General features: G+C 48.9%; 2 protein-coding genes across 3 annotated transcripts in view; one reads left to right on the forward strand and one right to left on the reverse strand.

Moving 5' to 3' along the window:
• Positions 1-10,653, reverse strand: part of ANKRD35 (ankyrin repeat domain 35) — a 49,706-nt gene extending 39,053 nt beyond the window's left edge. For both annotated transcript variants that reach the window (XM_077326705.1, XM_077326712.1), the window contains exon 1: positions 10,431-10,653. In XM_077326705.1, coding sequence (XP_077182820.1) covers positions 10,431-10,469 — 39 coding nt within the window. In that variant the 5' untranslated portion in view covers positions 10,470-10,653. The remainder of the gene's footprint in view (positions 1-10,430) is intronic.
• Positions 10,654-16,855: 6,202 nt separating this feature from the next.
• RXFP4 (relaxin family peptide/INSL5 receptor 4) lies at positions 16,856-20,366 on the forward strand. The gene has a single exon (XM_077326824.1). It carries the CDS (start codon positions 17,522-17,524, stop codon positions 18,725-18,727), a length of 1,206 nt encoding a protein of 401 aa, XP_077182939.1. The 5' UTR covers positions 16,856-17,521; the 3' UTR covers positions 18,728-20,366.
• Positions 20,367-25,944: the final 5,578 nt, after the last annotated feature.

The following is a 25,944-nucleotide window of genomic DNA, read 5'->3' on the forward strand; positions in this document are numbered from 1 at the left end:
TATAGTTCCTGCAGCCACCCCCCAACATGGTTGAGTCACATAGGGTGTAGCGGTAGCTCAGCCTGCCTTACGAGAGCCACTGACAGATGTGGCTGAGTCGGGCAAGCTGTGAGTCCTTCCTCTACCAGGGGACATGACAGTGGAGGGGGCACAGACCTTCCCAGGGCAGATTTGGCTCCTGCTCATGCCTCCTCATGCCCTAATTGTTGGGTTTTTTTTAAATGATTTCAGATTTTTCTGCAAACCTGGGGCTTCCTTCAGGCTTGCTGAACCTCCCATGGGCCCATTGTGTGGATTTTTCAATTCACATTCCATGGTTTTGTTGAGCTTTACAATGTATTTAGCTAGGCATACTCACACCTCGTGGCTGTTTCCTCTAATGTCCTACCATAGAGATCAGGGTGTAATTCATTAGGTTACTCATGAATAATTTCATTGAAACAAATAAACTAGGTTTATGGCCAAGACACAATACAGGGTTAGTGAGTCTTCCCATATGGCTCGGGATACAGCGGTTTCTGAAAGAGGTACTCTAGATCAAAAGTGAAAGTTTTATTAAAATATTTATACTATACTTTTCTTTCAATGAAGACCCAGAATGATTCACAATATCATTCTCCCTTCCCCCATTTTATCCTCAGACCAGCAATCTTGTGAAGTGGGTCAGACTCTGTGTGTGTGTGTGTGTGAGAGAGAGAGAGAGAGAGAGAGAGTCACCCAGAAAGCCTCCAGGGCAGAGGGAGAATTTGCACCTTACACTCCCAGATCCTTATCTAATTAACCAACACACCACTCTGGCTCTCAGCAAAAAATCCACAGTTTAGTTAAAAATTCTATAGAGCAGAACCGGGAAAGACTTCTTTCTACTTTGGCTGTTAGACACATGAGCGCCTCCTCTTGGTCTGCAGAGAGAGGAATGATCTAGATAAGGGGTACCCAACATTTTGAGCCTGTGGGTCCCTTTGGAATTCTGACAAAGTGTAGTGGGTGAATCTAGGATTACCGGGTTCCTCAAAGCTGCTGGCAGGGGATCGGGCGTATATTCCAGGAGCGGGAGGAGCATGCACATGAACGCAATTTGCCAGCATCACCCAGAAGTTACATTGGCACATAAATGACATCAAGGCGTTGATGCTCTGGCTTTTGGGCAAAAATCTATGGTAAAATTAGCTTTTTATCATAGAGTTTTGGACCCAAACCAGAACATTGCCCCCTGATGTCACCAATGTGCCTGCATCACTTCTTGGTGATGACAGCATGTCACATTTACTTCCTCCTTCTTCCCATGGGGCTCATGGGAATTGTAGTCCATGGACATCTGGAAGGTCGCAGTTTGACTACCGCTGATGTAAGGGGAAGAGAGGCTGTGTTTGTATGCAGAAGGTTGAATAGAATCCTGACAGAAGGGATTCTTGTGTAGCGCCTGATATTTCAGTTGGAATGTTCTTGGCTTGGCCTTCCTTTGGAAAAACCAAAGCCCTAGAGAGCTGTTTGGCCAGATAAACCATCCACGCTAGATCAGTCTTCATATGATTAAACTTTTTTGGATCCTGGCCAGTAGGTGCATTCCAGAGAACATTAGACCCAGTTATAGTAATACATGGATATGCAGAAATATATTGATCACAATGGAACGTAGGCGAATTCTGAGACCAATTTTGGAGAGAGGCGGGTTAGGAATTAGGAATTTAAAAGTAAAATTAACTCTCTTTGGATTCAGTGTATGTGCACTGCAGTCACAAGCAGCGAAGACAAGAGTGCCTCAGGGTGCGTGGAGAGCGACTTTTGCTCAACACTAAGTAACTGCAGCACAAGCTGCCTCTGTAGGTCTTGGGTCAGGGCAGTAGAATTCAGCTGAAATGGGGGAGAAAAATCTACCCCCATAGACACAAATTCATTCATTCATTCATTCATTCATTCATTCATTCATTCATTCATTCATTCTATTGAATGAATGAATGAATGAATGAATGAATGAATGAATGAATGAAGGAAGGAAGGAAGGAAGGAAGGAAGGAAGGAAGGAAGGAAGGAAGGAAGGAAGGAAGGAAGGAATGAATGAATGAATGAATGAATGAATGAATGAATGAATGGACATTTAGCCTGCCACTCCCGGAACGGCTCATGGCAGGTAACAATAGGCAGATAAAATCCCCAATAACCCCCTGCCACATACACACACACACACACACACGCCCGGTCATCCAGACAGCAACTTTCCATGGGGGTGAATGGAGCCTCAACTGATGTTCTAGCCAAGCTTGGGGAGGGCTCCCTGATCTTACTTGCCCTGGCATGCAACCCCCACCTCCATTATATAAATAAATATAAATGCAGAAATAAACAAATAACGGTAGAAAATGTTTGACCCCATGTGACCGCAGAAAGCACTGACTTCGCTGTGACTTTGAGTACATGCTGTTGTCACATAGCCAGATCTGATTGACTGTGTCATGCCGTGACAGACGCACGTTACCCAAGCGCTCCCTGGCTGAGTGGAGAACTTAGTCAGCAAAAGCGACACTCTAATGGTTTTCTTGAATGTTCAAAGCAAGTGCAAAGAGGTGTCGCGAGCAAGAGCAAGGCAAGAGGGCGGGCTGTTTTGTAGACACCCTCCCGGTCATGCTGAAGAAGTTCATCCAGGGGAATCTGGTACCAGTGGGGCTTCAGTTCAAAGGATTAGATCTGGCAAAGGATTTCTGCAAACAGAAGGCAGTAGGAATGTGATTTTCTCTGATTTCCTCCAGCCATTGCAGACCTCATTACTTGTTTCTATGTATTATTTCTTTGATTTTTATACTGCCCCTCTCAAACAAGTCGTCTCAGGGCGGTGTACAACATGCAGTTCATAGGCATCAATGACTATAAATTTGTTCCACTTAATATTTCTGGTAAGACCTTGGAGGAGGAACTGGTCTCATGGCTTAAGTGCCACTCAGCGCTTAATGCCCACTCAAGCGAGGCTGTCCCGCCCCTGCGTGCCTCCTCCTCCAACCGGCTTGCCTGTCTGTCCAGCAGCCAGCCAATCACCTTCTGTCCCCCAACCCTCAGCACCCCTCCTCCTTCCACTTCTCTCAGAGGCTGCAGATCCCTGCTGCATGAGAGCTGTCCCTGCCGGTGAGTTCCCTAACAGCTGCCTGCAGCCTTTGCAGGTCCTGAGGGGAGGGGGAGGCCGTCCACAGACTTCTTCCACCCCAGCCCCCTAATCCAGGGGTAGTCAACCTGTGGTCCTCCAGATGTTCATGGACTACAATTCCCATGAACCCCTGCCAGCAAACGCTGGCAGGAGCTCATGGGAATTGTAGTCCATGGACATCTGGAGGACCACAGGTTGACTACCCCAGCATCTGTTCCTGAATGCAACAGGCTTGGCCCCTAGTACATAACATGAAATGGATGAAAAGAGTTTAAAAGTATCACTCAAATGTCACCAACCAATTGGTGTCAATTTTTGGTCTCCTCTAAGTGTGAGAGTGGAGGGGGGCAATGGAGGGGAGGGAGGCCCAGGCAGATATGTACTATGTGCTGGACAGATCCTTATCCTGGATGCTTTAGGCTGATCTTGCATTGAGCAGGGGGTTGGAGTAGATGGCCTCTATGGCCCCTTCCAACTCTAGGAGTCTAGGTATTTCCACTGGCCTCAGCTGTAGGTTTGGCGGAAGAGCTCCGTCTTGCAAACTCAGTGAGCTCCCCATGCTGTTTGTTGGGTGGAGATCCTTGCCCCCGCCCCTGGGGTAGCATTTCGGAGGATATTTTGGACTACAGTGGGAAGGGGGAGGGCGCAAGGAATTCAAGCTTCGCCAACACAGATCTGCCGTGATTCCATTAAACTTGTGTGTGTTCATCTTGTCCTCCCCGTTTCTCTGGAAATTAGATCTCAGAGGGGGAGGGATGCCTCTGGTCTTCAGGGCCTTTCCATGCCTGTACATGGATATGAAAGTGCCGTGTGGTGTACCCTCTGCCATTCTAGACCCTGTAGCTGCTGAGAGGTATGTTTTGAAGCATGCAGGCATCTAGCAATAAGACTATCACCTGTTCAAAGCACACCTCAACAGCAGCTGGGCGTGAAACGACAGACAGGGTGTGCAATAGTGGCCTACACCTTAAGCTTCATAGGTAGGCACTGACTGCGAATGTATCTGTTCTGCAACGGAACAGCAGATACCATTCTGGCTTTTTTAATCAATGTCTACCGCACAGAAAAGGATACAGCACGGTGACAGGCGTAGCGGTGTCTTCGGCCGTGTTTCATGAGGAAGCAGGACACCACACCCTGCTTTGCTACGAGAATGGAGATCTTGGCGCCCTGTTTCTTCTGTGAAATATTTGTAGAAGTTACGGCCTATTACAGCAGCTGTAATCTTTGGAATATTTTCCCGGAAATAAAAAAGGGAATTTCTGAGCAAGGTTGCTTAGGATTGTTCTCAAAGGTTTTTTGCACATGGGGATATTTTTCTGTGGCTTCCTCTGTATTGCTGCAGCTACAGATGCAGCTAGGGTGGCTGGATCCCCCTTGGCTACTAGCAAGGGGGTGTGTATTTGTGTGTGCAAGTGTGCATGCATGGGGCATACGGTTGCCAACTCCAGTCTGAGTGGGGGGGGGGTTGAATCCACTTCCGCATAGCATCCATGCCTGGTCAATCAGGCTGTATGTGATTGACTTAACTTTGGGAAAGATGCCATGTGAATATCACCCACCTGTTTATCATGGCAGCATTTTTTGTTTGGCTGGTTGGGGGGGGGGGTTTAAAGAGAAAATAGCAAATCCATTTCATTGAATCATGGAAGATCTGCAGCTGGGGAAGAGCCAGTTCTGAAGCCCATCCCTGATAAAACAATATGCCCAGAGCTCTCCCTGTGGTGAGGGTATATTTCATAAGGGCCACACACCCCGCTATTGCTTAATGGTTAATTACGTTGGGAAAATACACAGCATGGCAGGACGGGAGGATCAGCAAAGTTCTCAGAGAGGGATCTTTCTCTCTCAGCACGCTCTGGACTCAACAAGGTGGGAGGGGAAATTATAATTTGCTTTTTTTCCTGGACAAAAGGCAGGGCCTGTTAATTGAATGCAAGACTGAAGTGATCCCTGTTGGCTCTGAAGAGGGCGAGGCACAATTTGAGTGACCACTTTTCTGTCCGTGGCTGAGTCCCCTGGCCTTTACAGCTGCATGGCAGGCATAAATTCAATTACTGCCACTTTCTCCTTTACTATGTCTTTTTAAAGGACATCTGTACCTGATGGATTTCTGCCTGTCAGTGCAGCTATTAAAAGTACAGGAGACTGCAGGGGAGGGGAAGTAGAGACAGTCTACCTCACAGTTAAAGCACCCAAAGGTTATAATGCTTAAATGGATTGCCAATCTGTGGGTGGAAGCTTGAGATCTCCTGGGATTACAACTAATCTCCGAGAGACAGCAATCAGTTCACCTATAGAAAATGGATGAAGAAGAAGAGCTGGTTCTTATATACCACTTTTCTCTACCAGGAGTCTCAAAGCAGCTTACAATCGCCTTCCCTTTCCTCTCCCCACAGCAGACACCCTGTGAGGGAGGTGGGGCTGAAAGAACCCTGATGTTACTGCTCTGTCAGAACAGCGTTATCAGTGCTGTGGCGAGCCCAAGATCTCCAAGCTGGCTGCGTGTGGAGGAGCGAGAAACCAAACCCAGATTGCCAAATTAGAAGCTGCCACTCAGAACCTCTATGCCATGCTGGATGCTTAGGGAAGGAGGACTCTGTGGCATGATACCACACTGGTCTTGTGGCTGGCCTTTTTTGTTGGTGTTTTGCTTTGCATTCTCATTTTTCTGCAAATAGACAAAAATGGCTGGGCACATTTAGAGACTACTTTTGACACAGTCCGATTGTATGTACACAAAAGCCTGTTCCCAGAATTAAACTTTTGTGGTCTTTAAAGTGCTACTGGACTAAAACGTTGTGCTTAAACTACAACAGACTGTTTTCGTAAGGAATGCTTGATAGTGAATCAGACCCTCAGCCCACCAAGGTCAATATTGCCTTCTCAGACTGGCAGCGGCTCCCCATGATCGCAGCTAGAAGTCTCTCGCATCACCTGCTATCTGATCCTTTCAAATGGAGATCCCAGGGATTGAGATCCCAGCCTGAGACCTTCTGCACGCTGAGCAGATGCTCTACCACCGAGCCGCAGCTCCTCCACAAGATGTCATTCCACGTCTCTCTCCTACCAAGCCTGAGTCAGCAGAAAACAAATCTTTGCAAGCCCCCCTGGGCATGTGCTTCTGCAAAATGCAAGCAGAGATTACCCATCTAAAATTTGGGGGAAAGAACCGGCAGAGCCAGCTTGGTTGTAGTGGTTAAGAGAGGCAGTCTCTGATCTTGAGATCTGAGTTTGATTCCTCACTCCTCCTCCCTATGCAGCCAGCTAGGGGCCTTTGGACCAGTCACAGTTCTTCTAGAGCTCTCTCAGCCCCACCTACCTCACAGGGGAGAGGAAGGGAAGGCGATCGTAAGCTGCTTTGAGACTCTTGTGGGTGGTCGAAAGCGGGGTACAAAAACCAACTCTTCTCCTCTCCTTCAGATTTCGTCCCTGTGTAGTGTTTTGTTGTTGTTTTGTTTGTTATTTTTTAGCCCCACGGTTCATGTCTAAACAGACGGGCAGACTCCTCACTTCCCATGTTTCAAGAAAAGGATTTTGCTAAGTGTTGGTCAAAAAAGAACAAGAACACCCTCAGCCAAAGTACTGTGCCCAGGGGAGCTGACCTCCTCCAGGATATCAAAAAGAACTTCTTAACATGCAAGGTCAGTCAGGAACACCCCGGGGAAGAAACGTCACCCGGCAGGGAAAAAGGCCCAGATAAACTCGCCCAAACCTGGCCTGTTTATCAGGCTCAGACACAACCTTGCATGGCGCCCATTTCATGCAAAATATAGCCCCCAAGGCTATATAACCCAAGGCAGGGCACAGCAAGACAGGAACCCCATACGGAGAGAGGAATTCCTAGCCGGAATTCAGGTTGGAGGCTCTCTTGCAGTTGTCAAGTTTCAAGGCCTCTTCTGGGCTACAGCTCAGCCAAATGGACCATGTGTGCGTGTCCTTAAAAGAGGTTTAACACACAAAAATGAGCAATTAGTGCTTTCTGTAGCATGGAGCTAAAACAAATAATCAGATAACTGCTGCAGATCACACTGATATCTAAGGGACGGCTACAGGAAATGGGCATCCTGAACCTTCCCTCAGCCCAAAGACTCTAGCTGAGGATGCTGGCCTCCAGGTGGAATCTCCCGGAATCACCACTCATCTCCAGACTAAGAAATCAGTTCCCCTGAATACAAAATGGATGCATTAGAAAGTTAACTCTGTAGCATTGTACCCCACTAAGCTCCCACCCCAAGCTGTAGACCCAACTTTCCAGGAGTTTTCCACTCTGGATCTAGCACCCCCACTCCCCTTCAGTGGCCTGGGGGGCCCTGGCAGCCCTAACTCTGGCTTAAAAACTAGGAAACAAAGACCAGCACCTCTGACTATGTGCAGAGGGCCTTTCAGATGCCACTGAGCTCTCATCCAAGATTCAAATGGGCTCTCTGACCACAGGATAGCCCAGGGAAGCCCGATCCTGTCAGATCTCTAAGCTAAGCAGGGCCATCCCTTTCAAGTATCTGGATGGGAGCCCTCCAAGGCTTTGCATGGTAGTTCCTCCAAGGAACGTGAGGTGTCATGATGCAGAGGAAGGCATTGGTAAACCACCACTGAACATTCCCAGAGTTGACAGTCCTGTGTTCATATTCTAAGCAGGCAGGCCGGATGAAGGTTGGCCGTCTCCAGGTAGGGCCTGGAGTTCTCCTGGAATCACAACTATCTCCAGTTGTTAATTTCCTGAATACTGCAGGGGGTTGGACTAGATGGCCCAGGAGGTCCCTTCCAACTCTATGATTCTATGTCTACAGATATTAGTTCCCCCGGAGAAAGTAGCTGCTTTGGAGAGTGAACCGAGAGAAGCTTTTTCTCAGCCTGGAGGTACACCTAAGAATGCTTGCCACAAAAGCTGTGGTTAATGGCACACAGAAGCAGAGTCCTTTCAAAACGCTGACAACCCTAATGGGGAACTGGACATTTTAAAAAGAGAGGTTTCTCTGTGCATCATATCCTGCAGCCAAGGTTATATATGCCTTCCCCACCCCTTAACAATATTCAAGTAAAACAATTAGACCGGTTAGCCGAAGCAATTACGGTTCACCAGAATGTTAACACCAATGGTGTCCAAGAACCTCAGAATCGGTATATCTAGCAGATCGTCGAATTGCCACATTTCTGCATTCATTGCTGTTCGCGAAATCTTCCCACAGACTGACAAGCCACACGCTCCAGGGGAAAGCCGGAACAGAAGTGCATAAAAAATGAAAGTGTGCTTCGTTTGCCTGTTTGGAAATTCCCCTCCTGACCCGAGGACGCTCAAGAAACTCAGATTGCAGGAATGATCACATGATACAAAGTCCTTGTGTTTCCCAACAGCCATGTTGACTGAGGAGTTGTGGGAATTTTGTGCCTATAACTTAATTCCCAGTCATACATGGGCCAAATTTGGATCAGTACCACGATGGGCAGAGAGAAAGTGATTAGGCCTCTCCTCTTGCTATTTTCCTACGCTGAAATAACCTCCAAAGCAGCTATTAGTTTCTCCGTGAGTGGCCCATCAGTGCATACAAGTTTTCCCCATAGGGCAAATATTGGCTCCTGTAGACATATCAGAAAAATGGTGCCTCACCTTCCATACTAAGATCACCGGGAACCAGACCAGTGGGGGAATTCGGTTCCAAATACAGGCTCCCGGAACACATCTGGGTGACAACATCCCTGGCAGTTTTATTACTTCTCAGTTAGCCCTAAGTCTTGCCTTTAAAAAGCCACTATCAAGTTTCTAGACCCCATGGCCATGGAGGTACAACTGACGGTCCACGCCCACCCATCGCTGTCATTGGAGGGTGTTCAGCCAATATCTTGAAATGGGCCAATGAATTTTTTTCAAGGCACAGCTAAGTAACACCCCCTGATGATCGCCACGATCAAACGAAGAGTGACAACTAGAGGGACCAGTTGTTGTTGTTTTTTTGTCAATCCCGCATCCTGCAGTGCCCACCTCCAGGACAGATGCTCCCGGTGTGCATCACAGAGCAATGATATGCCAAGTTACTCAAGTTAGGCCTGCTGGTTTCTGTGGGTTCAGCCTGGGGTAAGCCCTGCACACAGGCTGTGCTGTCATGGGGAAGAGACTGCCTGAACCACAACAAAACGAAGGGGAGCTGAGCAAGTGCAAGGCAGTGGATCGTGCCCTTTAATTAATGGAGGAGGCAGGTACTGCTCGACTTGTCCAACGTGTGCAGGAAAACCTCTATGTCTGGCCCCAATGAACCCAGAAAGGTGCTGAATCGATCTATCCCCTAATCCAAATACCTGTTTCTACCAATTTGCAGTTCAGCAATTTAGGGTCCAACTGAAAACTCAAATCTGGGTCATCAGGTGGCTTGAAACTGGAGCAGGCTTATTCCAAAATTAAGATAATTTTTTTTTCCAGAAATATTTTCTCATGGATGTTGAACCACATTTTCTGTTCTGTCTCCACAATGAAAAGGGGGCTCTTGGGGAGGGAGGTAAAGCATATACAGAAAGAGGTGCTCTCTGAACACAAAGCCATGCCCTCTCATTCAACATGCCATGTTCTCTAGCCTAGAAGATCCGTACCTAATTCTCCTCAGGGCTAATAGCAGTGGCAAGGGACAACTACTCTGCACATGCTCAGAGGCACAGTTTTATCACAGGTCCAGCCATTTGAGCTCTGAAAACAGACACTGCAAAGGGTGTGAGAGAACTACAACTCCCATAAATTCTTGGATTTGAATGGCAGAGAGTTTCAAAATTCCTTTTAAATATCCAGGCAGGCCATCTGCCGTACTTCCCCAAATCCCACTGTCTTGTTTCTATGTAAATAGCCTGAAAGAATGAATTAGGATTATGCTCCACAATAATGTTTACATAAACTGAACACATCTCCATAAATTATTGTGCTCAGAATGCTTAAAGGGAGGTGGGGGCAGTGGAATAGAGCTATATAGAGCACTGAACTCCCCCCCCCACCCATGAACAGAGCTATATAGAGCGCTGAACACTCCCACCCTTAACTCTTCCTGATTTCATCAATATTCCCACTCATCCTTGGAAGCTTTATCACAAGGACTAGAAGCTTGCTTCACTAATCAAGTGAAAGTTCATCTTTGTCTATACGCCAGATTCTCTCCTACGGCTGCACTCGTGGGGCGTGGCTGTGGAATACACCCTGCCGTTCACCTGCCAACTTTTTCGGCAGCCACTAACACCTGTCAGCCGGATAGGAGACGTGCTGGGAAGGGGAAGAGAGAGACGCATCGGAATGAATTTTACAGCAGTGGGTACTCACCGCCACTTGGTTGCTGGAGCAGGAGAACATCTTCTTCATGGTGTCCACGGCACTGTCCGCACACCTTCCAGGGAGAAGCGATCACGAGCCAATCAACCACGCTCCAACCATTGCGGGCTAAAGGTCTTCTCTCAGAATGGGACCCAGCAGGGCAACATGCATGGAGGTCCCGGAGAAGCCATGCTAGCGGCCGGAGCTTGTAAGCTTGCACTGCCTCCCAAGAGTGTTCAGAGACAAGCCCCTTCCTGGCCTGCAGGCCTGCACCAAGCCCCTCCCCCCGAGCCTCCCACACACCTGTCTCCCAGCTCCTGGCCCAGGTCTGGACTTGCCCGACATCGCATCGTTAATCGTGCTCGTCTCCTGACTTCCAAAGCAGGGAGGTGTCTGACCCACCCTCTCCCAAGAAACTCTGGGCTGTCTTCTTTCCACACTGCTAACGTCACAGAAGACAGAGCCTTCGCCAGCATTCCCCCTCAGGGTGGAAAGAGTGACGTGGCCTGTAAGACAAAGCCTGTAGGACCACCATGGAAGACCCTCTTGCCTGGAAGCTTGCAGTGGGCGCTGTTTTATGATGCTCCAGTGTTAGTGCTCTGTTGATGCAGAAGCCAGGAGAGGGGATGTGGTGAAGACGCACTGGGGAAAAAGTCTGCAGTGCCAGCCTCCATGTGGGACCCTGGTTTTACAGCTCATCTCCAGGCATCAGAGATCCCCCGGAGAAAGTGGCTCCTCTGGAGGGTGGGCTCTATAGCTTTCTGCCCCACTGAGGTCCCTCCCTGCCCCAAATCCCACCTACTACTGGCTCCACCCGCAAATTCTCCAGGTCTTTCCCAATCCAGACCTGGCAACCCGAGCCAGGCCATAGACAACTTGTGGAGATCCCAGTCGGCAAGGGTCCTGAACACGTGCCTGCCAAGTGCTGTCAGAACGTATGTGGAGCTAGATGGTGCTTTTGCCCAGTAGAGCTTCTGATTGGCTGCGTAGGCATCCTGCTAAACAGAACTTCTGTCTGAAATGTTGAAGGATGGATGGATGGATGGATGGATGGATGGATGGAAGGAAGGAAGGAAGGAAGGAAGGAAGGAAGGAAGGAAGGAAGGAAGGAAGGAAGGAAGGAAGGAAGGAAGGAAGGAAGGATGGATGGATGGATGGATGGATGGATGGATGGATGGATGGATGGAGTTCCAAAGGTGTCCACAGTCTGGGGACCCCTGATGCCAGGTTTTCAAGGCGCGAGATGTTGGCAGGTTTGCCCTGAACTTCCTGGGTGGTCTCTCACCCAAGAGCCATCTTGGAGAAGTGGTTAGGTGTGCGGACTTCTAATCTGGCGAGCGGGGTTTGATTCCTTGCTCCTTCCCCATATGCAGCCAGCCTGGTGACCTTGGGCTAGTTACAATTGTGACTCCGCTGTTGTGATGGAGCAGTAATATTAGGGCTCTCTCAGCCTCACCTCCCTCACAGGGTGTCTGTTGTGTGGAGAGGAAAGGGAAGGCGACTGTAAGCCGCTTTGAGACTCCTTCGGGTAGAGAAAAGCAGCATGTAAGAACCAACTCTTCTTCTTCTTCAGTAATATCAGGGCTCTCTCAGCCTCACCTCCTTCACAAGGTGTCTGTTGTGGGGAGAGGAAAGGCGACTGTAAGCCGCTTTGAGACTCCTTCGGTTAGAGAAAAGTGGCATATAAGAACTAACTCTTCTTCTATTAACCAAGGCTGACCCTGCTCAGCTTCTGAAGGGACCAGGCTAGCCTGGCAGGGTTGAAACATTCTTCAGCAGTTCCAAGGGATATGAAGGGTGCCCATTGTATAGCGCCTTAGTACTCCTGTACAGGTCCTGGCTTGCTGGAACACTAGCCCCCCCCCCCCCACACACACACACACACTTCAAATGGAATTTCCAGGGACTCTGGGGAGGGGGCTAAACCCCGAAGAGCAATAGCGCTAGCAGCTTGTGCTAGGAATTCTGTACACATCAAGTTTTAACAAGGAATCTCCCCAAAGGCAAAAACTGGAGACAGTAATTTAGCAGGGCCAGGGGCCAGAAATTAGGAGCCGTCCTAGTTAAACTGGAGCATGTGTGATAGCCTATTCATGTGTCATCAACCCCACCAGCACCTCCTGAATCCTTGCGCACACTCCCATTGTACACTTGTTGTCTGCATACGGAAGGATTATCATTTCTCATATAGTGTTTGTGTTGGGTGGCCAGAAGATCCAAGGATTGTCTCACAAGCAGACAAGAGGTATTCGGGGATGGTTTGTCACTGCCTGCCTCTGCATCAGAGAATCATAAAATAACAGAGTTGGAAGGGAACTCATGGGTCATCTAGTCCAACCCCCTGCACTATGCAGGACACTCACAACCCTATCGCTCATCCACTGTAACCTGCCGCCCCCTTGAACCTTCATAGAATCAGCCTCTCTGTCAGATGGCTATCCAGCCTCTGTTTAAAAATCTCCAAAGATGGAGAACCCACCACCTCCCGAGGAAGCCTGTTCCACTGAGGCCCAGGGAACTGTCTCTGACTGTCAGGAACTTCTTCCGGATGTTTAGATGGAATTTCTTTCGAATTAATTTCATCCCAATCGTTCTGGTCCGTCCCTCCGGGGCAAGAGAGAACAATTCTGCTCCATCCTCTATAGCACTGGTCCGCAACCTTTCTCAGGCTGCGGATTGTTGGCAGCAGGCAGGGCGATTGCGGGAGTGCCACGCATGTGCATTTGCGGCCATGCATGGCGCAAACACGAATGCACGGCCTGGCGCAGCCCTGCGGAGGCAGGGAGCCACGGCCCGGTGTCAGGGCCTTCACGGCCCAGTGGTTGGGGACCACCGCTCTATAGGGCAGCCTTTTAAATACTTGGTTATCAGATCCCCTCTCAGTCGCCTCCTCTTCAGGCTAAACAGACCAAGCTCCCCCAAACTTTCCTCATACGTCTTGGTCTCCAAACCCCTCACCATCTTTGTTGCCCTCCTCTGGACACACTCCAGTTTGTCTACATCCCTCTTCAACTGGGGAGCCCCCAAACTGATCATGACCCCTAGTGTTCCTTGGAGGAACTGCCACTCAAATCCTTGGACGGCTCCCATCCAAATACTAGCCAGGGTCAGCCATGCTTAGCTTCTGAGATCTAACAAGATCTGCCTTGCCTGGGATTAGAACCACAACAGCAGGACTGTACCCCTTGCAGGGAAACCACATATTGTGAATGCTCCCCTGTGGATAAGTCTCCCTTTCGGAAGGATGCTGAAGAGCGTTGCTCTGTTCATAGCCACTGTGATTTAGTTCTGGATCTCGGTATGAAGTTTAGGGGGTTGTGTGCAAACTGGAGGCTCTTCCACTGAGCCACGGCCCTCCACCTAGCCTTGGTCTGCAATGGAGAGATGCACAGAGTTTGTAGGGAAATCTGCTGGTTTCGCATGCTATTAGGAAGAGTTGGGGGTCTCCAATCAAAGGCTCATTTGGTACCTGCAGGGCCTCCTCTCTTTGTCACGAAAGAAGGTGGCCAGGGCAGGACCCGAAGAAGATCAGGGTCAACAGGATATAATTCATTGTTTTCACAGTCTGTGTCTTTCAAATTTACGGGGAGAGCACTCGGGTGCGTTAACAAAAGATCCCAAAATCTATTTGTTGCTCCAGAAAGTTCGCCATTTTTGAAAAAGTAATTCTCCCTGGGAGCAAGAGAGAGGGAGGCGGGAATGAGGTAGGGACGCTGCAGATGACTTTAGCGTGTTTGAGCCTCCATACCTTCCTTCTGCTGGTTGCCTGCTGGTTGCTCTCCAGTTGCTAGCACTTTTTAGGGTGAAATCCACCTTTTGGGATTCCCAGAGAAGAGCATTAAAATGGAGGCTGTAGCGAGCTGTCAGTGGGCCAGACGCTGGACGTGGGAGACGTCATGTGAAGGGGGTGGAATATTCAGCTTGCATTTGACTGGCATGATGCTACATTTAAAGGGTGCAGAAACCCCCCCTGAATATCACCACTGACACTATTCAAACTCTTATTTCGGAGGCATGTTTTGCACTCATACAGCCCTAGGGATGAGCACCATCTCCTGGCCGGAATGTGTCAGAGGCAGCTGGGAAGAGGACTGCGGGGAGTCTTTACCTTGTGCAGATAAAGTTGTCAGTCTGTTGCCCGCCACCAGCTGCTCTGGAAAATATTCAGCCCCTGACTTGCTGCTCAGACTCCAGCCTGTTAGCAGAGTTTAAAAATTCAAAGAGGGGTGCCAAACCAGGCTGCTTAAAAAAAAAATTTGTTTTATTTCCAAAAGAAACAATGTTGTATAGAACAAGGAGGGAGCAGGAGGGGGCGGGGAGGGGGAGGGGAAGGGAGGGAGAGAGAGGGGGGGGGCCTTAACTAACAGTCTAATTGTTATCTTCATTCATTCTGCCTGTTGTGTCTATTCTGGAGGTAAGCAGGGAGGATGCAGGCTGAAAGGAGCAGGAAGTCTCCAATGAATTTATGTACGTTCTGGTCATTTCTGTTCTATTTATGCAATAGAACATCTCCCATCCCGCGAGGATCATACCCCATCGGCCAGATCTGTAGGTCTCCCAGCCTTAACAGCACTCAGAATCTGTTGCCTGAAATGGGCACCTCAAATCTATGTCTCCCAGTAGTGCAGCCCCCCTGGCTAGAAGGCTGGAATCCACTGGTGGGGCAGTCAAGGCCCAAGACTTGACCAATACTCCCTACTCTTCTCCTTAATACCAGCACGAGCCAGTAGAGGGCAGCAGCTGCACATGCCACAGAGAGAGAGAGAGAGAGAGAGAGAGAGAATTACTATTCTTAAAATCTTGGGGGTATTTAATTAGTCACCAATGAATCTGTTTAAATGTGAATTGCTTTTGTAGAAAGGGGGAAAGAAATTATAGTGTATATTTCACAGTTCTTTACAAAGAAGAACCCATCCACCCCATCCAAAACTACTATCCAACCTTCAGCATTGGGGAGATTCCTCCCCCACCCCCGCTAAGGCGGGTTTTAAATTGCTTTTAATTAATCAGTCATAATAAATGTATTAATGGATTATTTTAACTTATTGTCAGCTGCCCTCCCCCCCTCCCCCCAGCACACACACACACACCAAGGTCCAAATCAAAGGAAACACACATAAACCTGAAATTCATTTTGCAGACAGTGTGAGAATGACCCTTCCGTGGTTTTAACTTTGGCCCCAAGACCAATTTGCTCTGCAGGGTTCATCCGGGAATGTGTGTGTGTGTGTGTGTGTGTGTGTGTGTGTGTGTGTGTGTGTGTGTGTGAGAGAGAGAGAGAGAGAGAGAGAGAGAGAGAGAGAGAGAGAGAGAGAGAGAGAGGTCCATTTTGCAAGTTCATTTTGAAGAAGGGATTCCAACAGCCCTGGAAATCATGGCCCGGCCCTTTTACAGAGCAGCAATTTGTGAAACATGGGCAGTTGAAGCTTTCAAGGCGTAGAGGCAAATCTGCCAGAGGGAGAAGCCATTTTCTGCTCAAGAGGGTGGGCAGCTCTAGTTGGGAAGGCCACAAATGGGCAAAGAGGGGGCCATTCGTCTGCTGAAGCGTCCTCCCTTTCGGGGGTCCTGATACGGGATCCGAGTTGAGCTGACTGCCTTAGAAGTTCCTGCCCACTCTGCTGGCCCGTTTGTCAGTTAACCTGAACCCATAAATACATGAGGTTGGTTCTCTTCCATCCCTTCCACTGTGTTGCCCAAAACTGCTCCCCACTCAGGGAAATTGGAAATCATCACACCAGCACAGAGATACATATTGGGGAAAGATCCAGCTCTCAGTTCACGGTCTTTCCAGCAGCTGCGCAAAAGCCCTTGGCAAACGGAATCATAGAATTGGAAGGGACCTCCAAGGTCATCTAGTCCAACCCCCTGCAGAATGCAGAATAGATGAGAACTCTACTTTCTTCCTGCGCTGCGGTACCAAAAACAGCAGCAGGATTAAATCTCTTGCTAGACAGAGGTGCTCGAGCTTAAGCCTACCTGAAACTATTACATTTCCTCTTGAAAAGCCTCGTCTCTAAACCCCTAATGGTGCCTTGGAAACAGAAAGGCACTCTGCACAGTCTCAGAGGCAATCTCTCTCCTCCTCGTCCTGGGAGGAGTTCGATCAAGAGGAGATGGAAGGACACAGCCCTGTGCAAACTCAGCCTCGAGAAGCCACCCCTCTTTGAAGTCAGCGGCACAAAAAGACCCCCTTGGAGAACATCTTCCCAGAATGCAACAGCCGAGCCCAAATCCTATGCCATCGTGCCGGTGCCGTTGGACTCGGAGGTCTCTCTGTCTCTGTGGCTGAAAGAGAAACCTCGGCGCTGCAATCAAAGATAAGAACCACAGCAGAGAGTTCAAGCGGCCACACTGAGAAGGAGCATTGCACACCCCGCACACATTGGAAACCCAGCCCTGCCCCACCGTAATGAGGGGGCTGTCCTTGGTCTTCAAACTGGGAGTGGTTTGAATGTCTGGCCTGCCAAGGAAGCTCCTCTTGTTCTCAGAGGCAGACCAGAGGAGCCAGGGGCCGGGACGGACACCGAGCCTGTTGCTGAAGACAGATGGAGATGCAGGGAAGCCAAGGAATTCCCCGGTGCCTCGGGGAAAGGCTGACGGAGCCAGCCAGCCAACCGCTTGTGGTCTCCCTCTGCCAAGACTGGGTGGGGTGAGAGGGTCCTCATTGGACTGGTTTGGCAAGGCAAACTTTTGTACGCATTTCTCCCAGAGCAAACCCTTCTTAAGCCGCCTGGAAACTGGATCGGCAGCTCTTTTCGAACTCGGCCTGGGCAGCCAAGAGCTCCGTGTATGGTGTGCAGCTCCTTTGGGTCCGGTGTGCAGCTCCTTTGGGTCCGGAGTGCAGCTCCTTTGGGTCCGGTGTGCAGCTCCTTTGGGTCCGGTGTGCAGCTCCTTTGAGTCCGGTGTGCAGCTCCTTTGGGTCCGGTGTGCAGCTCCTTTGGGTCCGGTGTGCAGCTCCTTTGGGTCCGGTGTGCAGCCCCTTTGGGTCCAGCAACATCTCCAGTTGTAACCCTCCTCCCCAGATGGTCCTCGGCTGAGCTGAACCGGAGCCCAGGCTGTTGCGGCTGCCCCTTCCAACGGAGCCCTTTGCTGGGTCCAAGATGGGCAGCGGACTTCAAGGCCACGACGGAGCCAACGGTTCCACGTCTCAGGACGGGCTGTGGGCCAGCTCCGGGGAGGCTGCCTTCATTTCCTCGGAGGCATCGTTTGCCTTGCGGGTTTTCATCACTGTGGTCTACTCGGTGGTCTGCCTGATGGGACTGCTGGGCAACGGGCTTGTCATGTACCTGATCGGGGCCCAGAAGGGCAAGTCCACGCCCATCATTAACATTTTCATCTTCGGCTTAGCAGTGGCCGACTTCCAGTTCTCGCTGATGCTTCCCTTCTGGGCTACCGAGACGGTCTTGGATTTCACCTGGCCCTTTGGAGACGCCATGTGCAAGGCAATCCCTTCCCTCACCATCGCCAGCATCTACGCCAACGTCTCGTTGCTCACCGCGATGAGTGTGACACGCTACTGGACTCTGGCGTCGGCCCTGAAGGCTGGTTCTACCATGACTCTTGCCCAGGCCAAAGGGATCACCGTGGCTCTCTGGGTCTTGGCATTAGGGGCCTCGGTGCCCACTGCGATGTTCATGGCCGTCCAGGAGATTGCTGGCGTGCAAGTCTGTATCTTCAAGTTCCCCACTGAATACGGCTTGGGCATCTACCGTCTCCACCGGGTGGTGTTCACCTTCATGATACCCCTGGGAATCATCTCCGTCTCCTACTGTCTTCTCCTAAGGCTCCTCGGGACCTACGGAGGCAACAGCAGCTATACCAAGCGGCAGAAGCAAGTCACGACCACCATCCGGCTGGTGGTGAGCTCTTTCTTCATCTGTTGGTTTCCTAATCACGTGGCCACCATCTGGGGGGTCCTGGTCAAATTCCAAGTGCTGCCCATCGACAGAGCTTTCTACTTCCTCCACAATTACATCTTCCCACTCACGACGTGTTTGGCCCACGCGAGCAGCTGCCTCAACCCCGTCCTCTACTGCCTGATGCGGAAGGAGTTCCGGAAAGCGACCCAAGAAACCTTCTGGAAGCTCTCCAAAGCCGTGTCTTCTTACTGGAATCCCTCTGCTCATAGGATAGGGGAGGAGGCCGTGTCGGCAGCCCTGCCTTTAAGCCCCTCTGAAAACGTCTCCGTGAAACCAAAACGGGACAAGGAGGACCACACCTTCTCCTCCTTTTTGGAACTGAGAACCAAGGAGACAAAACTGACCACTAAGGTGCAGCTGGCACCGGAACCAGACGTGGTTTTGTGACCCTGAAACTGCGCATGAGGCCACCACCACCAAGGTTTCTGGATCTTGAGGGAAAGTTGTTTGGAATTAGATCTCACTCTAAGGACTCCTGTGGTAGATAGAGGTGTCAGCTGTGTGTTGGGAAATCCCTGGAAGGTTGGGGGTGGAGCCTGGGATGGGCAGGGTTAGGGGAGGGGCCTCAGTGGACTCCTCCCTCCAAAGCAGCCATTTTCCCCAGGGGAACTGATCTTGGTCTGCAGATCAATTGTAACAGCAGGAAATCTCCAGGCGCCACCTGGAAATTAGCAACCTTAGTTGTAGAACAGCCAAATCTGAGGGTCGCCAGGTTTGAGTTTCTTGTTGATGCTTTATCAAAGGTCAGGTTCCCCCCCTTAGACCATTGACTAGCCAGAGCTCGAGGCTACCCCTATAAGACTTAGCAGGTATTACTGTGAAGGTATTCAGACTGGTAGCTGTGATTGTTAGGCAGGCCTCAGATGCTACTGTGTGTTAGGTTAGAGTTAACAACCTGAAATGGAGGTCTAGGATTTATTTTTTGTTTCATGCATGTTTTTTCCCATCACAGAACTCAAGGTGGTATAGATGTAAGTTTCCCCTCCCTGGAAGTCTTTAAGCAGTGGTTGGGCAGATTAGACTGATCCTGCATTGAGCAGAGTGTTGGACTAGATAGCCCAAATGGCCTCTTCTAAGTTGGTGGTGGCCATCTTAGAAGGTCCCCCATTCAGGCAGTGACCAGGCCCAGGCCTGTTGGATTAAGCAAGTTTCTCAGAAAAAGCTCTGTACAGAATATAGTAATTCAGATCCTTTTCTCTGGAAATGACTAGAGGGCCAGTTCTGTCCTTGAACCACAAAACAAGGTGGGGGCAAATACAAACAAATCTGATAGACCCTCCAGGCTGCTTTTGTTGATAAATCTGTGAGGCTCTGTGGTGGTCCAGTGGTTTGAGGGGTGCAGGTTTCAAAGCCGAGGGGACCTCTCAAGGATGGGGGCAACCAGAGACTCCATCTTGGCTTCAGAGATGGAGGCCAACGAAGTGACTAACTGTAGTTCCCCCGAACACCAGAGAGGCCTCCCCGTGTGGGTCAGCACAGAGCTACACTCTGAAGACAGGGACATTTTGAACTGTAGCCCAGTAGGGGAAGGAAAGTGGATGTGGTGGGAACTTCTGCAAAAATCCCGTCTGACCTTCAAAGTTTATGGCCTGTTTTGAACTGCCTTTTATTGGCCTATATAGCAACATCATAATCAGTTCTGGGAAAGGGTCACAGAGGATCTTTGAGGAGTGTGCGAGGTCCTTCCGTAATTCTTTGATCAAAATGGAGTGTGCCCTAGGTGTAGAAGATTCACTCCGCAAAGAAATTTATGGACTTTAGTGAGGTCCCAAGACACTCATGTTAGCCCAGAGGGCAGGGCAGGGCCTCTGGAGGACTCCCAGAAGTACACCTGGTCTCTAGAATGCAGAGATCAGATCCCCTAGAGAAAATGGCTGCTTTGGAGGGTGGACTCTATGGTATTATACCCTACTGAGGTCCCTGCCCTTCCCAAGCCCCACCCTCCCCAGGCCACACCCCCAAATCTCTAGAGTTTTCCCAATCTGGAATTAGCAGCTCTATACAGATTAGCGGGGGGGGGGGGCTCTTTCTATCCATGGAAAGGTGGGTGGGGGGAGGGACAAGAGGTCCTAGGGTTTTAAAAGTGGATTAGACAGATTAATGGAAGATAGGCTTGTCAGTGGCTACTGGCCACAGTGACTAAAGAGAGCCCCCACATTCAGAGGCAGTCAACCTCTGAAAACCAGTGTTAGGAGGCAAACAAGAAGGGAGGCCTCAGCCTCTATTGTTGGCCATCCAGAGGGAAGCCTCTCACAGAATTTACTCAAACATCCATTGCCTGAAGAATATTTCTCTTTCCTACAACAGTTGCTCAGGATCGCCCAATGAAATAGTTGGGCAGCCCTAGACTCAGGAGAGGCAAAAGATAAGACTCACTTATGACTTCTGATGGAGGTATCCTTTTTTAAAACATTTACACAGCAAGGGCCAATCTTAGGTTGTTGTCTATGGCAATTACATGGAACCTCAGAAGTCTGTCTAAGAACCAGTTCATGAGGATAGACAATGGAGAAAGGTTACCACCATCTTTCATGACCAACTTGTAAGCTTCCTGGAGGCATCTAGGTGGCCTGTGGAGGGTGGCCTGGTCCAGCTTAGGAATTCCTGGAAATCTGAGCAAGGGGGAAATTGTGAAGGTGAAGGAGCTCAACAGGGATCTGATGTCACTCTAGGACTTCAGATTATCTTAGACTCTATGGTATACCATAGAGTTCCCCTTCTAGATGAAGCAATTTCCATTTGGGGGGGTTGCTCCTATGTTGCCTGGAGATCAGTAATAATTCCAGGAGAACTGCAACCCCCATATGCGCCTTAGGCGCCTGTCGAAAACTGAATGTTGGGTAAGATAAATCTTGGTTTGAATCTGCAAAGCATATGTTATAGTGAGGGGCTGCAATTTTGGGATCCTTTCAAAAATAAGCTGGTCTTAAGAGCTTTACTGCTCAAAGGACTAGGCGTGCAGAAAAGCAATCAGAGGGGTCAGCCAGGAGATTCCCTCATTAATTAATAGTTAATCTGCTTTGTGGACTGAGCTGTTAAGAGAGGTCCCGGAGGAGACGATCGTGAGTAATCTCCATCACAGGAGAAATGATAGACACAAGCCCTGAACAAATGCAATAAACTTAGCTCTGAGTTTCCTGTTTAAAGAAATTAAATTATAATGGGAGTCAAATGAGGGGCAAAGGCATTTTTTGAAGGAAGCATTAGGGGCCTTTGTTTTCTCTGGACCTCCTTCTTCTGTTTCACTTCTCCCTGTCAGGCTTCTTGTAGTCCCGCTGACTGAGCTGAAAGTATTTCCAATGGGACTTTGCCGCCAACCAAGGTATGTCGTTTAAGTGCCGTGGCTCATTGTGCAGATCCGATCCTTGTTTCATGCCCAGTTTAAATGAGACACCATTAAACATGAGCAGGCAGTGTGATGCAGCAGTAAAAACGGCGAATGCCATTTTGGGCTGTATCAACAGGGGCATCACATCAAAATCACAAGATGTCATAGTCCCATTGTATACGGCACTGGTCAGACCACACCTGGAGTACTGTGTGCAGTTCTGGAGGCCTCACTTCAAGAAGGATGTAGATAAAATTGAAAGGATACAGAGGAGAGTGACAAGGATGATCTGGGGCCAAGGGACCAAGCCCTATGAAGATAGGTTGAGGGACTTGGGAATGTTCAGCCTGGAGAAAAGGAGGTTGAGAGGGAACATGATAGCCCTCTTCAAGTATTTGAAAGGTTGTCACTTGGAGGAGGGCAGGATGCTGTTTCTGTTGGCTGCAGAGGAGAGGACGTGCAGTAATGGGTTTAAACTTCAAGTACAACGATATAGGCTAGATATCAGGGAAAAAAATTTCACGGTCAGAGTAGTTCAGCAGTGGAATAGGCTGCCTAAGGAGGTGGTGAGCATGTGAGCATGTAAATGGCATGTGAGAAGTATCTCCATAAGTCATTCATTTACACCGACACACCCTGCACAATGGTGCTGGTGTGCTAGCATAAATCTGTGCATAGTTCACACTTGGATTATTAACAGCTTTTCACCTCTAGCACTGCACTGTCTTGAAGGAGGCCTTGAGGCCCAAGCCAAATCTTTGCCTGCCATTACCTTTATAGACTGGTTATTCTAGCTTCCCACCAATATACTGAGTCCAGGCGAGACCAAGGTACTGTTGACCACTAGGGTAACCCGGTCAGTCCAGATGACAGAGTCAACCTGTTCTGGTGGCTCTACCCTTCAAGGAGCTGTTCTATAAATCAGGTCTCATAAAGCAAGGGCAGTCAATCTGTGGTCCTCCAGATGTTCATGGACTACAATTCCCATTTGCTGGCAGGGGCTCATGGGAATTGTAGTCTGCAAGAGAATGTTCAAAAAGTTCATTTGGTTTAGAAGCAGTTTGCTGACTAGCATAAACTACAGAGAATATAGCTTACCTGTTTGAAAAGGATTTTACAGGCTGCTGGTTTGTTTCTGTGCCCAGTGCTTGGCTTTAGAGCCCTATCCTGAGGTCAGGATATCTGCTTACTCAGTGGTGATTATGAACCTGGTGATGTCTACTACCGAGGCCCTGTTCTGTGCTCCTCCAACAACCAGAGGCAGGGCCTTCTTTGTGGTGGTGCTGCTAGAATAGAAGAATCATAGAATAATAGAGTTGGAAGGGACCTCCTGGGTCATCTAGTCCAACCCCCTGCACTATGCAGGACACTCACATCCCAATTGCTCATCTAGTGTAACCTGCCACCCCCTTGAGCCTTCACAGAATCAGCCTCTCCGTCAGATGGCTATCCAGCCTCTGTTTAAAAATTTCCAAAGATGGAGAACCTACCACCTCCCGAGGAAGCCTGTTCCTCCCGAGGAAGCCTGCTATTTTGGTAATCCCCCTTCACCTCACAAAATTAGGTCTACTGCCTTTAGAAAAAAAAAACATTCTTTTCCCTTAATAAAAGCTTAACAGGGTGTTGTTTACCAGGTGCTATTATTTACATCCATACAATGCAAAAGCTTTAGCACATATATATTCAAGGGACATTTTTCTCTAGGCCTGCTGGTAATTCCACTCACAGTGGTTTGCCTGGTGCCAGTTCTGCTTAAAGATTAAATGCTGGGTGGGTGGGATTGTATTCATTTACCACAGGTATTTGTTGAAATCCTTCTTTCCTGCTTTTTGCTATTTTATATCTCCAGTGTCTTGTTCCTTTATTAGAAACCCGTTCTAAAGAAACCATTCTGTTTTAAATTTTGTTCGGCTTCTGTCTGAATAATATGAGCGTGTTTACTTGTTGTCCTTCCTAATCGCTCAAATCCTTGCTCTGGACGTATTCTTTTTTGATGTTTTGATGGATATACAATTCCTCTTGTTGGCTGCCCAAGAGCAGCTTAAAATGCTTTTGAAATTAAATGTAGCAGGGTTCCTGTTGCGTTGTGCCTTTTGAGAGACTGACGTTTTGTGAATAGCGATGCCAAACTTCTTAATAAACAGTTTGCTTGACAGATTTTATTAAAACGTTGTTTAGAAACTACTCGTAAGTAGCTGGGATGGAGGTGGCTAGTTAAAATTGCCTCCAGGAGACTGTTCAAGCAAGAAGCTTTATTAAAGATAAACGAATAAGGGAGAGAAGATGATAAGGCCAAATACGTTAACAGAAGTGGCCCTTTTCCTCTTTCAACAAAACAGGGGCCCGCAGCAGACCCAGGGCTCTGTTCAGCCTGTTTGCTCTGATTCACAATACTAATGAGGCAACCAAGCATTGAGATAACCAGAACATGACTTAGTATTCCTAATACCGTTTATCTTGTTGGGTGCCCGGTATCACCAAAGCTAATTAAGTCTGCCAAGCCTGTATTCAGTTTTAAGACTCAATAAATAAGCTTGCAAGCTTTCTCTCCTCCCACCCACCCCTCTTTTCATATAGCTATTGAACATCCAGCTTAGGAGTTTTAGAGAACTCACAAACATATATTCTGCTTCTGTGGATCCCAGTTTTAAAAAGTGGGTTTTTAAAAATTTACCTATGCAGCAAAATGTTATTTATATTTATTTATTTAGATTTTTATACCTCCCTTCCCTACGGCTCTGGGCGGTTTGCATAAAATATTATAGAACATTTACATTTACATCAATATAACAAATAACAATAACATACCAGCATTTCAACAAACAACTTTGACATTCCCTCGGTAGGCTCGACCTCTCAGACTGAGGGGGGGTGGGGGACCCGTAGATGTTTTGAGTCGGTCGGCCTCAGGCAAATGCCTGGGGGAAGAGCTCCCTTTTGCAGGTCCTGCGGAATGGTGGAAGTTCCGGCAGGACCCTGATCTCTTCGGGGAGCTCATTCCACCAGGTGGGGGCCAGGACTGAAAAGGCCCTGGCCCTTGCTGAGGGATCCACAGTCTGTTGGAAGGTCTCTCAGATGCACTGGGCCCAGACCGTGTATGGCCTTAAAGGTAATTAAAAGGGAAAGGGAAAGGTATCCCCTGTGCAAGCACCGGGTCATGTCTGACCCTTGGGGTGACGCCCTCTAGCGTTTTCATGGCAGACTCAATACGGGGTGGTTTGCCAGTGCCTTCCCCAGTCATTACCGTTTACCCCCCAGCAAGCTGGGTCCTCATTTCACCGACCTCGGAAGGATGGAAGGCTGAGTCAACCTTGAGCCGGCTGCTGGGATCGAACTCCCAGCCGCATGGGCAGAGCTTCAGACAGCATGTCTGCTGCCTTACCACTCTGCGCCACAAGAGGCTTAAAGGTGATTACCAAAACCTTAAATATTGTCTCCTATGGGGAGGCAGTACACCTAGATGCTGGATAGTGGTCACAGGTCACAACTGCCCCGATAGAGCTTTAAAGATAAGAGACGTCCAGAGGTGGTTTGCCATAGCCTGTGTCTGTGTAACGATGCTGCCATTCCTTGGAGGTCTCCCATCCAACTACTAGTCAGGGCTGAGCCTGCTTAGCAGCCAAGATCTGAGACTTTCCTAGCAAGATGCTGTTTGGCACATCTTTTTTCACAGCTGGTGTCATACTTATGTGATTTAAATGTGTTTTCCCATGAGTCCCCTGGGCAATCAGTTCTACAAATCTCCCCCAAGCAGTGGCCAACTGGAGAGGAAGCTCCCTGCAGGTTTATGAATGCTGTGGTCCTAAGCTGAGCTACAGCCTCTTAAATCCACAGGAGTCCATGTCCTTGGAAGGGGGCAACTCTGCTTAGGATTCCACTGGAAGTGATGGGAGACCTAATTGACCGCACTCAGCTGCCAGCCAGCTTAACCCAATTAGCACCAAATTGTGCCCTGCAATGGAAAAGTAACTTGGTTATCCTAATTGCCTGTATTTTCCATTTCTCTTTTAATTATTTGATGTTGGGGTTTAATTTCCTCTTTTCCTTTCCCTGACGGACATGGAAAATTATGCCCTTATCTTTGCAATCTTCAGGGATTGCCCTTCGCAGTTCCGTTCTCTCTGTGTGTGTGGCTTTCCTCTTCTGCACAAACAGCAGCCAGCCAGCTTCCCTCCACCGTCTCCTAAAAAAACAAAACAGTTTATAACCAGATGTTCAGATTTCCCCCACCCCTTTCAGAAAAACCTGTTGATCAAGTCCACTGAATTAGAGCCAA

Source organism: Paroedura picta, chromosome 1, assembly GCF_049243985.1.
Source record: "Paroedura picta isolate Pp20150507F chromosome 1, Ppicta_v3.0, whole genome shotgun sequence".
In the NCBI taxonomy this organism is placed as follows: Eukaryota; Metazoa; Chordata; class Lepidosauria; order Squamata; family Gekkonidae; genus Paroedura; species Paroedura picta.